Genomic DNA, 14,598 nt, shown 5'->3' with positions numbered 1-14,598 from the left:
TGTTCTATCTGGGCTTGACTGAAGTCATGGTACTGATTATACCTCGTGTCTGCATTTGCTTCAGTGTGCAGGTCCACAAAGAATAGCCTTTCTCCCCAAGCAGTAAGCCTCAAACCAAATGCTCCCAGAATGATGGATGAGTGCAGTTGCAACAACACTCAAAAAGCTTAACACCATCCAGGACAAGCAGCCTGATTGGCACCCCATCCACAAACATAACTCCCTGCACATTGAAGAACAATATCAGCAGCGTGTACCATCGACCAAGATGCACTTCAGGAACTCACCAAGGCTATTTAGGCAACATCTTCCAAACTCACAACCATTACCATCTAGAAGGACAAGGCCAGCTGAACACCACCACCTGGATGTTTCTCTCCATGCCACGCACCATCCTGACTTGGAAATGTACTGCCGTACCTTCACTGTCTCTGGGTCAAAATCATGGAACATCGCCCCGTCCCCTAACAGCACTGTGGGTGTACCTACACCACATGGACCACAGGGGTTCATGAAGGCAGCTCACCACCACCTTCTCCAGGACAAATAGGGATGGACAATGAATGCTGGCCGATCCAGCGACACCCACATCCCATGAATTAATAAAACAAAGTTACCAGGGAGCCTGGCTGCATGTTCAGTGAGTGAAATTTCCTCCTGGTCATGTAGACTTCAGCCTCTTTTGCTGAAACATGCTAGTCTATGTGTGTACCACCAATGATGTCTTGTACTTGGCGGAGGCATGCAATCTTGGCAAAGCTTTGAGTCCTATCTCCTTGCTTTGTGTGTTCATAGGGAGGATTGAATTCATTGGCAAAGGGTGATTGGTCACCTAACAAATATAGGCCTGTAGAGCTGATTGGCTGATGGTGTAGATGTCACATCCACTGCAGATTGGAAAAACTCTGAGACAACAGTGAGGTAAGGATGTGAAGGACCTTGTTCTGGGTTGCAGTTGATGCTACAGTCAGCCACAGATTTTGCTGATGGCCTACTGGTAAAATCAGTGAGCTGCAAGTAGGAAGTTCTGTGCTTGTCATTCATGTAGGGTCAAGCTTCTGGTGAGTTGTCCTCCTTCTGTGATTATCTCTTTCTCATCTCCTACTCCTCGCCCTCCTGCTCCTCCAGCTGCAATTGCAGTGTACATTGCAAAATCAATCAGAGGTTTACTCAAAGCTCCTGCAGGTCAAAACCCCTTATTTGTGTAGCTGAGTTAGAATTGACTAATAGGACAGGGGAGTTACTGAATGGGCTTTTTGGTCATAAAATAAGCAGAATTGGTGCTGAAGTTGGCATTTCCTGATATCAGGTGGGCACTTTGGATGCCCTGGATGCATTGATTCAAATGGCAATGATCGAATTCTGTGCACAAGATGTGTCCAGGCTTTTGGTGCCTCAGAACTTATTTTTTGGAGATAAAATGGAGGTTTCCAAATTGAAGTTTCCACAAATGTGAGGCTATTGCGATTTGTTTCTATCAACTGCATACTTTACGAGGAATTCAGTAAGCTTCTATCCTGCAATCAGATATCGACATCGCTGCAGTCCCAAGTGTTGAGTGCAGACTTCCTGCTGTCTGAGGGACTGAGCACAAACTCCCTGCAATTTTAAAGTGTTATAACACCCTGGGTGAGTGCACAGTCAGTTCCAGTCCCACTGACCCCAGAGTCCCACAAAAAGTGATTAGCCAATAATTTGTTTAACATTTTCAGAATCTTTGGCCCCTTAACTGCTCAATAAGCTATACGCTTACAATAAGGTTTGTAAGTTGAACATAATAAATGTTTATTTATAACAGGAACAAAGTTGAAATATACAATAATTATAAAAGAATAATGGAGAGCTAATCCACTACTCCCCCCTTTACTATCCCACCCTCTACCCAAACACACAGTGGGAGGGGAAGGGGTAAAATAATAGGAATGAAAATTAAATGAAAGATGAATGTCCTTAACAGGCTGTCCTCCCAGGATGCTTAAGGATCGAAGCCACCGTTGTATGGTTACAGACGGTCTTCCGGCAGAACATTCGGACAGTACTCCCAGGAAATGGTTTTCCTCTGGAGAGGCACTTTAACTTGCACCAGCCTGGGCCTTTACTCAAAGGAACAGCCTCAAGTCTGTCCAATTCTTACTTGTTTCCAACTCCACCAGAATGACCAACAGCCTTACTGAGATTTTAAAAGGGTATTTTGGCCCTGCCTTCACCTGATGGCTGGACTGGATTTCTTTGGAGTTCAGTCTGGGTGTGGATAGAATCCATTAGATGAGAAAGAGATCAGGGCTGTGACCCTAAAGCTTCTGACAAAATAAAATAAGAAAAAAACAGTCCCACAGAGAAAGCAAGTCCATCAAGGTGTGTTAGCACTGATCTCCCTGAGATCTGCTGATTTGAAATGTAGACATCTCCATGCACCGTGCCTTGCCTGAGATCATAAATCAATCCTCAGGTTACCAGCCACTCACATTAAAGGTGAAGTCCATTTTAAAGGCATAGGCACAAAAATTGAACTCGCAAAATAACAGAAATTAAAAGGACAAAAAACAACAACGGACAAACAGGGATTAACAGGAGGATCCTTACAAAATATTTAGGTGCAATCTTCCAGTCTTCCCAAAGATCAGGCACAGGCCCACTCTGGTGTCCAGGGACCAAGCTCACATGTGCTGCAGTTGTAGACGTCGGATGTAGGCAATCTGCCATCCCTCATATGAGGTGCTGAAACTCTGAGGTTGCAGATTCTGGGAATGGCTGAAAACTCTGGGCCTGTACCTGAGGCCGGATATTCAAAGGGCCTTGGGGTAGGAGACTGGCACGGACGCAATTTGAAAATAGCGGTTGTCTCCCGAAGCCTTTGGGACAGTTTGGAATTTTAAAAGGGATGGCCCTGATTTTGCAGCTGGCACCAGGCAGGCAGCTCCCACCTCCCGGGGGTACTCGGCACCTCTAATTGGACACCGAGCTCGCCTCTTGACCAATTAAGGCATTGGAATTTTTAAATAGTGCCGCGAGAGAGATGCTGTTGATGCATGGGTTTGGGACCTAGAATTCATCATTTAAAAACCCTGATCCCTGGGGCAGTAGGGATTGTCTGTGCCTGATCCCTAGAACACCCTGCAGTCCAATAACTTTCCTTGTCAACCCAGGCCAGTGGTAGACCTGACTTTGCTGGGCAAACAGATCAGTATTGAGTGAGCAAGTTTCACCCCACTGAATCAACAGGCATTCTGTATACTAAAGCAACAAATATTATGATGAGTACTGTTGGGGTTACTTTTTAAACAGATTTCCTCTTTATTAGGAATGATTGAAGGAGTAATATTAATTGTCACCTCTATGGCACATGTATAGTGAAGGGTCACAGGATACTAAGAATATTGACCTCATTATAACAGTTTTCAAATCTCCTTGTCAGCTCATCATTGTTGAATGATATTTAGTATGACAAACATTAGCGTTGGTATTTAACAGTCTCCATTCGCCCTATATTCTCAATGGAGGAACAAAAGGTGCATTTAGAATAATTGCTGAGATTTTCAGGATCTATTTCCACCCAAAGGACAATGCCTTTGTCAGGGATCTCCTCCGCTCTCTAAGGAACGATTATTGTGCACCTTTCAAAATACACCTGGATCCACATCAGGGTTAGAGAAATTTACAGAATCATTGACTAGTTTAGTTTTAAGCAAATCTGGCAGAAGAAGTCCGCGTGTCAGAGGGATGGGAATTTTGAACTGTGGGAGAAAATGCAGTCTTTAATTTCACAAGGCAGACGGTATCCATGAGGTCGTAATGAATTAAATATCTGGAAATGAATGGACATGTCAGCGGCCATTCCCTCTTTGCAACTGAATCGTGTTTTATTTAGGTGGGAGAGGAACTATCCTGTGGAGGATGCATCAGGGTACCTTGGGCAGCTGTCGGGTAAATTATACACTGTATCAGTTGTACAATGTGGCAGAGAGACTGATTAATGCGGCTGAATGTGCTCATTAATAGAAATGAAGGAGGGAGCTCCTGTTCAGTGTGTCAACGTGCAATCCACAAGGAATCCCAAGAGATAATGTTGGGCGTGGGGGCTGGGGGCGGGGGGTTGGAGCCATTCTCTCTGATAGGGGCCAGCTATTATCAAATGGCAGAGTAGAAGAAAGTGCTGATGCACCACACATGCCCAGTGTGCTCTCTGCTGTCTCACGCAGCTGCCGGCTGCAGTCTGTTCTGGTCGTGGCTCGCTATCATGCTGCCTTGCTCCTCCACCCCAGCTATCAGGGAGGAACAGGAGGGAGAACAGAATGAAACCGGCAAAATGAAAGTGGAGGTAGGTTGATCTGAGGTTATGCAGTCTGCTTGTCCTACCTCCAACAATAGGATTACGTATTGTTTTATATCGTGGAGACCTCAGCCTGCTTCTGTATGAAAATATTATTTTATTTACAACACATCAATTACCAAGTGTAGTAATGGTTCAGTAAAATAATAGTATCTGATCTGCTTGCATGCTAGACACAGAATATATTAATATTTCTTGTTTTACCTGGGTCCTTCTATTCTGTCAATGAATGAAAGGCTATACTTTCAGCTAACACTGCATTTAATGTCTGTAGTTTTAAACATTTTTTGTAAGCAAAATGCATACTGGAAATCAAAAATTATTTGGGAAATGTTCATCTTTTGAAGCATTGAGTATCCCCACCCCGCCCATTTGAGTAACAAGGACAGATTGAGTTATTACAGAAGGTTGATTAAGGTGTGTAGCAGGGAGTCAGTGGCCTGCTTGCCTGCCTGCCTGGCTGGTCAGTCTCCCTCTGGCAAGTGCTGGGCAATCAGGACAGGCTGGCTGCTTTGGAGAGACTCTGTGCAAACACCCTGGGACACAATATACAGATCATCATTTGAGGGTGGGGTGGGAAGGAGAGGATGTATGCAGGAGGATATGAATAGGGAAAGGGCAGGCAGCTACACAGAATTACTATTCACAAAAAAAACCCACACTGGATCTACGAGTAAATCCTGGTCAAGTGGAAATGTTTCCATGAAACGACTGATCAGAATAAAAGATTTTTTTAAATGGGCAGGGGCTCTTTTACTTTTGTTCTCCTGGTTACTGTAACAGGAGGCAGATCATACCCTAATCGGCAGCCATATAAACTACACAATGAAAATCTGTGCAATAATTATTTGAAAAAAATATTTATACAGGTAAAGAAAAGGGGAGGACAATGCATTTTCTGTATACACAAATTCTAATTCAGGGAAAGGAGGGACTCCCCTTCATCACCAGCACTATTGCAATAAATGCACTCTATAGAGATGATTTTTTTTCGTTAAGTGATGTCTCTTGTCCAAGTTTATGGTCAGTCTTACAGGTTACAGTACAAAGGGAGCAGCTTTGAGCCCAGCTGCTGCATTAGCCGGAGGCTGGGCAACCAGGGTGATAGAACAGTCAGGTTCACATTTCTCTATTTAAGTGCTGGGAGCAATGGGACCGCTTATTGTTGTAAAGGTTTTTTTTTAGGGCGGGGCAGGGGGTGATGCTTACTGAACAACAATGAATATTCTGCCTATTTCCCTTTTTTGAATTTTGAAATAATATAAACGTGCAGGAACACAGCTAGGGATCTTGTCTTACTGTTAACCTTTTGACTCCTTAATTCAGAATCTTTTTATAGCTTTCAAGTCATTACAAAGAATTACATTGAATTTACACAACAGAAACAGGCCATTCAGTCCTCTGATCCTTGCCAGTATTCAGCTCCCCACCTTATTTCATGCAGCCCATCAGCAGAAACTTCTATTCCTTTCTCCCTCATGCACTTATCAATGTTCCTCGATGCTTACCTATAGCATATGGGAATAGAGGGATACGGACCCAGGAAGTGTAGAAGATTGTAGTTTAGTCGGGCAGCATGGTCGGCACGGGCTTGGAGGGCCGAAGGGCCTGTTCCGGTGCTGTACTTTTCTTTGTTCTTTGTTCATATGCCAGGGTACTACACACTCTGTCCATTAACTGGGTACAGAGGTTTCACCTGAATTCACCATTGGAATTATTTGTGACTGTCCTATGATTATAAATTGACCAGCAAAATAATTCCTCCACCCGATGAAATTCTTTCACAATCTGAATGTCCTTCATCACGTTACCCTTCGGAAGTATTTTCTGGCCCTTCCATGGCGTGCTTGCCGGCGGTGGATTTTCCGGTATTTTGCGTGGCTCCCTCGTCCCGCCAACGGGATACATGCCGTGGGGGTCTCCTTCAGCAGGACCGGAAGATCCCGCTGGTGGGAAGGACCAGAAAATTCCTTTCATTTTCTGGAGACACAAAATATAGCATGTTCAACCTTTCCTGATAGTTATAACCCCTCATTCTGTCTGGCATTATCCCTGTAAATCTTTTGATGCTCGATCAATGACTCTAGAAGCGAGATTGGATGACAATTGAAGGCTTTATTGGACTAGATGTTTCCCCCAGCAGCGCAGGTACAGAATGCAGCTGCTAGGGAGACACAGACTCTTATACTCCGCCTTACTGGGCGGAACCAGCAGGCAGGCTTCACCAATGATCTTCATGTCTCAGGTACCTCCCACACCAATGATCTTACAGCCTCAACCTAGGTACCGTAATACCCCTAATACCAACTACCATATTCATCCCCTGTTAAAAAAAGAGTCAGGCGGGGGTGGTGGTCTCACGTCATACAGTGGTAGAGGTTATGGTGGTACCCGTCGGTGGTACAGTGTTTTGCCTTATTACATGTCACAACTATTTACAGTATTCATTTTACATGTACATATCAGAATGAAGCATTTAGTCGATCGGGGCCCTGGTCGTCCTCTGTGATTGCTGCAGTTTTGGCCATGATGCAGGCGCCGGCTCGGGCATCCGTGACTCTGGGGGAGTGACTTCACCTTGTTCGGTAGTTTCATCACCCCTGGGTGGGACCAGTGCAAGAACCGATCCACCTGGGAAGGGAACAGCCGTGGGGTGCGCCGGTGAGAAGGAGGGTGGGGTTGGTGGGGGGGGGGGGGGGTGCGGGGGTGGATCCAGCGGGCGCCAGGTCCCGTAGGGAGACCGTATCCTGTTGGCCGTCGGGGTACGCCACGTAGGCGTACTGAGGGTTAGCTTAAAGGAGGTGGACCCTCTCTACCAATGGGTCTGACTTGTGCACCCGCACGTGTTTGCGGAGCAGAATGGGTCCAGGAGCTGCCAGCCAGGTTGGGAGCGAGGTCCCGGAGGAGGACTTCCTAGGGAAGACAAGGAGACGTTCATGAGGTGTTTAGTTTGTCGTGGTACATAGCAGTGATTGGATGGAGTGGAGTGCATCGAAAAGGACTCCTGTCAGCGGGAGACTGGGAGACTCCTGGACCATAGGGCCAGTAGGACGGTCTTCCAGACCGTTCCGTTCTCCCTCTCTACCTGTCCGTTTCCCCGGTGGTTATAACTGGTCGTCCTGCTCGAGGCAATGCCCTTGCTGAGCAGGAATTGACGCAGTTCGTCGCTCATGAAGGAGGACCCCCTATCGCTGTGTATGTAGGCGGGGAAACCGAACAGGGTAAAGATACTGTGGAGGGCTTTTATGACGGTGGCTGCGGTCATGTCGGGGCAGGGGTTGACGAATGGGAACCAGGAGTACTCGTCAATCATGTTGAGGAAGTACGAGTTGCGGTCAGTGGAGGGGAGGGGCCCTTTGAAGTCCACACTGAGGCGTTCAAAGGGACGGGAAGCCTTTATCAGGTGCGCTTTCTCTGGCCTGTAGAAGTGCGGTTTGGACTCCGCGCAGATTTGGCAGTTCCTGGTGGCGGTCCTGACCTCCTCGAGGGAGTAGGGCAGGTTGCGGGTCTTGATAAAATGGAAGAATCGAGTGCCCCCCAGGTGGCAGAGGTCCTCAAGGAGGGCCCGGAGTCGGTCCACTTGTGTGTTGGCACATGTGCCGCGGGATAGGGCATCAGGAGACTCGTATAGCTTCCCGGGACGATATAAGATCTCATAGTTGTAGGTGGAGAGCTCGATCCTCCACCGTAAGATCTTATCGTTCTTTACCTTGCCCCATTGTGCATTATCGAACATGAAAGCTGTCATGATATTCAGGTAAACATCATAGTACAAGCATACATACGGACCAATCAACGCACATACAACACGACAGCCAATCACAGGCAAGAGCATACACAGTACAAAACAGGGAACACAACACTTCCTGGGCACTCGAGCAGGAGACAGCTCAGGGCACAGAGCTCATAGCAAGCCATTCAGACATCCACCATGTGCTGAGTGCAACTACAAGATAGAATTAGAAATAGGTCCACAGATTCAAGGGGTATGATCGAACCTCAGTAAACAGTTTACCAGTGTAAATAGATGTTTGAAATAAAACTGAGTTGTACCATTCGCAACCGTGTTGGTTCGTCTGTGTAGCAGAGTACCCAACACTTCATAGTACCAGGAGTAACTCTGGTACCTCCCTACAAATCCTCCGGAATCTGCTATCCTGCGCCATGGACACCGTCAACACACCGCAGCCGCTGCAAGTCGCTGGAAACCTCGGCGTTAATTGGAAGCTGTTCAAACAGCACTTCCAGCTCTTTCTGGAAGCCAATGAAAAGGAGAGCGCCTCGGACACCAGAAAGATCGCCATCCTCCTCACCACGGCAGGTCCACACGCCATCCATGTCTACAACTCCCTGGTGTTCGCGGAAGGTGAGGACAAGACCAAATACAAGACTTCTCAAGCTCGACCAACACTTCAACGTCGAGGTAAACGAGAGTTTCGAGAGGTATCTCTTCCAGCAGCGCCTGCATGGTAAGGATGAGTCCTTTCAGTCATTCCTTACCCATCTCCGTATCCTCGCGCAGTCCTGCGGTTACGACACTACCTCCGATGCCATGATTCGGGACCAGATCGTTTTTGGGGTCACCTCGGGCACCCTACGCCAGCAGCTCTTAAAAATAAAAGGCCTCACCTTAGCCTCCGCAATCGAAGCCTGTGTCCTGCACGAAAACGTGACTAACCGCTATACCCAATTTCAGGCGGCCGAATCGGCGCGGCAGGGATCCTACGCGGCCGGATTGGTGAGGCAGGCATCCTACGAGGCCGAACGGGTCCAGGCGATCGAGTTCCTCCCGGCCCGCGGCCCGGACGAGGGCGGCCATTTTGCGCGCTTTTCGAGGCCTCCCATGCTTGTGCGCGCCAAAAACGACGGCAACACTGAGTAGCGTGATGCGCAGGCGCGCTCGACGCAAGACCGAACTGCGCATGCGCGGTAGCGCGACGAACGCCATGCGTCACGACGTGCAGCAACTGTGGAGCCGCACATTTAACGCAGCAATGTCCCGCAAGAACCTGACAATGCCTCTGCTGTGGCAAGGTGGGCCACTACGCTGCCTGCTGTCGAGCAGCTCAACCTGCCAATGTTCCCCAACTCTGACAACCTCGCAGGGACGTGCGGACCATTCAGCCTCCTTACTACGAGTCGTGCCCAGACGATATCCAGACCAGTGACACAGACGACTGGGACGCCTTCCGTGTTGCGGTCATTGATGGGAACCGAATGTCTCCAGCCAGGACCCACCAGCCAATGCAAGTTAACACTGTCAATCCGGGTGACGAATGGTGTGCCACCCTAACGTCAACCGATCACCGATAACATTCCGTCTGGACACTGGTGCCTCCGCCAACCTCATAGCATGGTCAGCCTTCTACGCCATGAAGGTCAGACCACCAATTCGGCCATCCCGTTGCAAGATGGTCGACTACAACGGGAACGTTATCCCGGCTATGGGATCCTGCCAGCTCCAGGTGACAAACAACACACATACGGCCACATTCTCATTCAAGATAGTTGGATCATCAAAGGACTCCCTGTTAGGCGCACAGTAATGCAAGGCTCTCCACCTCGAGCAACGAGTCCACGCTCTGTCTCCAGAAGGCACATCTGATTTCCCGGATGCAAAGTTCAGGGCACAGCTCCAATCGCTCCTCGCCCACAACCAGGAGGCATTCGATGGCATGGGAACACTGCCCTACACCTACAGAATTCGGCTCAAACCGGACGCCACCCCGGTCATTCACGCACCTCGCAGGGTCCCAGCGCCACCCAAAGACCGCCTCAAGCAGCAGCTGCAGGATCTCCAGGACCAAGGGGTCCTATCCCAGGCCACGGAGCCCACGCCATGGGTCAGCTCCATGATGTGTGTTAAGAAGCCCTCTGGCGAGCTCCGGATCTGCATTGATCCAAAAGACCTCAACAACAACATAATGAGGGAACACTACCCCATACCCAAACGGGAAGAGATTTCGAGCGAAATGGCCCGGGCTAAAATCTTCACCAAACTGGATTTTTGGCAGATCCAACTGGATCCGTCCAGCCGAAAGCTGTGCACCTTCAACACCCCTTTCGGCAGGTTCTGCTACAACAGAATGCCGTTTGGCATCATCTCGGCATCCGAGGTCTTTCACAGGATCATGGAACAGATGATGGAGGGCATCGAAGGGGTGCGCATCTACGTGGACGACGTCATCATCTGGTCCACCACAACACAGGAGCACATCTATCGTCCCCAGCGCGTCTTTGCGTGCATACGCGAAAACGGCCTGCGCCTCAACCGAGCCAAGTGTTCTTTCGGACAAACCGAGCTGAAGTTCCTGGGGGACCACATTTCCCGGTCAGGGGTCCATCCGGATGCAGACAAGGTGAGCGCCATTACAGCCATGCCGCAGCCGGCAAACAAGAAAGCAGTGCTATGCTTCCTAGGTATGGTCAACTTCCTGGGGAAGTTCATTCCCAACCTTGCCTCCCACACGACAGCTCTGCGCCACCTAGTCAAGAAGTCCACGGAGTTCCAGTGGCTGCATACACACCAGCAGGAATGGGAGGAGCTCAAACTTAAGCTCACCACAGCACCGGTATTGGCGTTTTTCGACACATCTCGAGACACTAAAATTTCGACTGATGCCAGCCAGTCCGGCATTGGGGCGGTGCTCCTACAGCGGGATGACACTGCGTCATGGGCCCCGGTCGCCTATGCTTCGTGGGCCATGACCCCCACAGAACAGCGCTACGCGCAGATCGAAAAGGAGTGCCTGGGCTTGCTAACCGGGATAGACAAGTTCCAAGACTACGTGTATGGTCTCCCCCGGTTTACCGTTGAGACTGACCACCGCCCCCTGGTCAGCATCATAAATAAGGACCTGAACGAGATGACCCCTCGCCTCCAGCGCATCCTACTTAAACTTAGGAGGTATGACTTCCAACTGGTCTACACCCCGGGTAAGGACCTTATCATTGCGGATGCCCTATCTAGAGCAGTGAGCACGCCGCCAGATTCAGAGGGGTTCGTCTGTCAGGTCGAGGCGCAGGTGGCTTTCACATCGGCAAATCTGCCAGCTGACGACTCCAGTCTGGCCCGTATTCGCCGAGAGACTGCGGCCGACCCCCTTCTACAACGGGTGATGCGCCACATGACGGAAGGGTGGCTCAAAGGGCAGTGCCCACAGTTCTACAATGTCCGAGACGACTTGGCCGTCATTGATGGTGTCCTTCTAAAGCTGGACCGGATTGTGATTCCACACAGCATGCACAAGCTGGTCCTCGACCAACTACACGAAGGCCACCTGGGGGTCGAGAAGTGCAGACGGAGGGCCCGAGAGGCGGTATACTGGCCGGACATCAGTAATGACATTGCCAATATGGTGCTCAACTGCCCCACCTGCCAAAGGTTTCAACCGGCACAACCTCCTGAGACGTTTCTGCCCCATGAGCTGGTGACGTCCCCCTGGGTGAAGGTGGGTGTGGACCTTTTTCACGTGCTCGGCAGGGACTATGTAATCGTCATTGACTACTTTCCAACTATCCAGAGGTCATACGCCTGAACAATTTGACATTGTCCGCTGTCATAAGGGCCTGCAAAGACACCTTCGCTCGCCACGGCATTCCGATGACTGTCATGTTGGACAATGGGCCCTGTTTCGCCAGCCAGGAATGGTCATCCTTTGCTGCCTCATATGGCTTCACACACGTGATGTCCAGCCCTCTGCATCCCCAGTCCAATGGAAAGGCGGAGAAGGGCGTTCACATCGTCAAGCGGCTCCTCTGCAAGGCTGCTGCTGCCGGATCTGATTTCTGCCTAGCCCTGCTGGCCTATCGCTCGGCCCCACTAGCCACTGGCCTCTCACCAGCCCAGCTGTTGATGGGTCGCGCCCTCAGGCCCACTGTGCCTAACATTCTGGCACCTACAACCAACCATGCTCCGGCACTACACAGAATGCAACAGCAGCGCGTTTGCCAGAAGAGGGCATATGACACACGGGCAACTGATCTTCCCGCCCTGGCCCCTGGAGACGAAGTCCGCATCCACCTACCAGAAGGTGGCTGGTTAGCACCTGCCGAAGTTCTCCGACGCGTGGCTCCCCGCTCTTTCCTGGTTCGCATACCTGATGGATCCATTCATAGGCGCAATCGCCGGGCTCTTCGCCTACTTCCACGCTCGCTACGGGACCTTACACCAACACCGTGCCCTCCTGTTGTTCCTGATATCGACTTCGTGGAGCTTTCTGCCACCATGCCCCTTCTGTCGTCGCCCGTGGCCAGGCCCATTCCTCAGCCGGTGGTTCCAGACCTACCCTTGAGGGGATCAAGCCGAATTCGTCGACCACCTACTAGACTGGACTTATGAGCCTGTTTGAACATTGAACTCACACTACCACTGTGTTAATATGTTTCTGTTCTTATCGTTACAGGAATTAGTTTTGTCGTTCAACATTTCCCCGTTCTTTGTTTATGGTACAACCTCATTGTTATGTCGCACACGACATCGCCCCTTGTATATAGTTTAGTCTCATGTACATGCTGTAGATATTGCACACACACACATTTAGCTACACTCAGTACACATCTCTATTTATGATGTGGAGATGCCGGTGTTGGACTGGGGTGAGCACAGTACGAAGTCTTACAACACCAGGTTAAAGTCCAACAGGTTTGTTTCGATGTCACTAGCTTTCGGAGCGCTGCTCCTTCCTCAGGTGAATGAAGAGGTCTGTTCCAGAAACACATATATAGACAAATTCAAAGATGCCAAACAATGCTAGGAATGCATTGAAATCCTACCAACTGTCCTGGCTTGATACAATTCACACCTCTTTAACCTGGGGTTACCCCATCTCTGGATCTGTAAGGATTTAATCACCTGCTAATGGTCGCATTCCTAGCATTGTTTGGCATCTTTGAATTTGTCTAAATATGTGTTTCTGGAACAGACCTCTTCATTCACCTGAGGAAGGAGCAGCGCTCCGAAAGCTAGTGACATCGAAACAAACCTGTTGATCTCTACTTATGACCACATAGGCACATGTTCTTGTAAAAAAAAAGGGGGATGTCATGATATTCAGGTAAACATCATAGCACATGCATACATACATACTGATGGACAGATCAACGGACCAATCAACACACACACAACACCACAGCCAATCACAGGCAAGAGCACACACAGTACAAAACAGGGAACACAACACTTCCTGGGCACTCGAGCAGGAGACGGCTCAGGGCACAGAGCTCATTACAAGCCACTCAGACATCCACCATGTGCTGAGTGCCACTACAAGATAGAATTAGGAATAGGTCCACAGATTCAAGGGTTATGATCAAACCTCAGTAAACAGTTTACCACTGTAAATAGATGTTTGAAATAAAACTGAGTTGTACCATTTGCAACCGTGTTGGTTCGTCTGTGTAGCAGAGTACCCAACACTTCAAAAGCTACCGACCGTTGGTCAATGAGGAGCGTGAATCTCCTGCCGGCCAGGTAATGCCTCCAGTGCCGCGCAGCTTCTAATATGGCCTGAGCCTCCTTTTCAACGGAGGAATGATGGATATCTGAAGCATGGAGGGTGCATGAGAAGAAGGCCACGGGCCTGCCCGCTTGGTTGAGGGTGGCCGCCAGAGCTACGTCGGACGCGCGCTCTCGACTTGGAAGGGAAGGGATTCATCGATTGCGTGCATCGTGGCCTTTGCGATGTTCACCTTTATGCGGCTGAAGGCCTGGCGGGCCTCTGCCGACAGGGGGAAAACCGAGGATTGGATTAATGCGTTGGCCTTGTCCGCATAATTGGAGAATATGAAAAAAATCCCAGGCAGCGTTTCAGGGCCTTGGAGCAGTGGGGGAGGGGAAGCTCCATGAGAGGACGCATGCGTTCGGGATCTAGGCCTATGACCCCATCATGCACTATGTAGCCGAGGATGGCTAGACGGTCGGTGCTGAACACACATTTGACCTTGTTGTAGGTTAGGTTAAGGGTTTTTGCGGGATGGAGGAATTTGCGGAGGTTGGTGTAGTGGTCCTGCTGGTTGTGGCCGCAGATTGTGACGTTATCGAGGTACGGAAACGTGGCCCGCAAACCGTACCGGTCAACCATTCGGTCCATCTCCCGTTGGAAGACCGAGACTCCATTTTTGACACCGAAGAGAACCTTTAGGAAGTGGTAGAGCTGCCCATCTGCTTCGAATGCAGTGTACTTGTGTCGTCCGGGCGGATGGAGAGCTGGTGGTAGGCGGATTTGAGGTCCACCGTGGCAAAGAACTTGTATTGTGCAAACTGGTTG

The 14,598-nt window shown here is 49.6% G+C and overlaps 1 protein-coding gene across 2 annotated transcripts in view; it reads left to right on the top strand.

Moving 5' to 3' along the window:
- The first annotated feature begins 4,141 nt into the window (after positions 1-4,141).
- Positions 4,142-14,598, top strand: part of LOC140426796 (shootin-1-like) — a 230,059-nt gene continuing 219,602 nt past the window's right edge. Inside the window, exon 1 of one of the 2 annotated variants that reach the window (XM_072511979.1) lies at positions 4,142-4,318. In XM_072511979.1, the coding sequence (XP_072368080.1) occupies positions 4,157-4,318 (162 nt within the window). In that variant the 5' untranslated portion in view covers positions 4,142-4,156. The remainder of the gene's footprint in view (positions 4,319-14,598) is intronic. The other variant, XM_072511978.1, reaches the window with a different exon arrangement.

Source organism: Scyliorhinus torazame, chromosome 7, assembly GCF_047496885.1.
Source record: "Scyliorhinus torazame isolate Kashiwa2021f chromosome 7, sScyTor2.1, whole genome shotgun sequence".
NCBI lineage: Eukaryota > Metazoa > Chordata > Chondrichthyes > Carcharhiniformes > Scyliorhinidae > Scyliorhinus > Scyliorhinus torazame.
The sequence above is the reverse complement of the archived record's forward strand: the minus strand, read 5'-3'. Positions and strand labels throughout refer to the sequence as shown.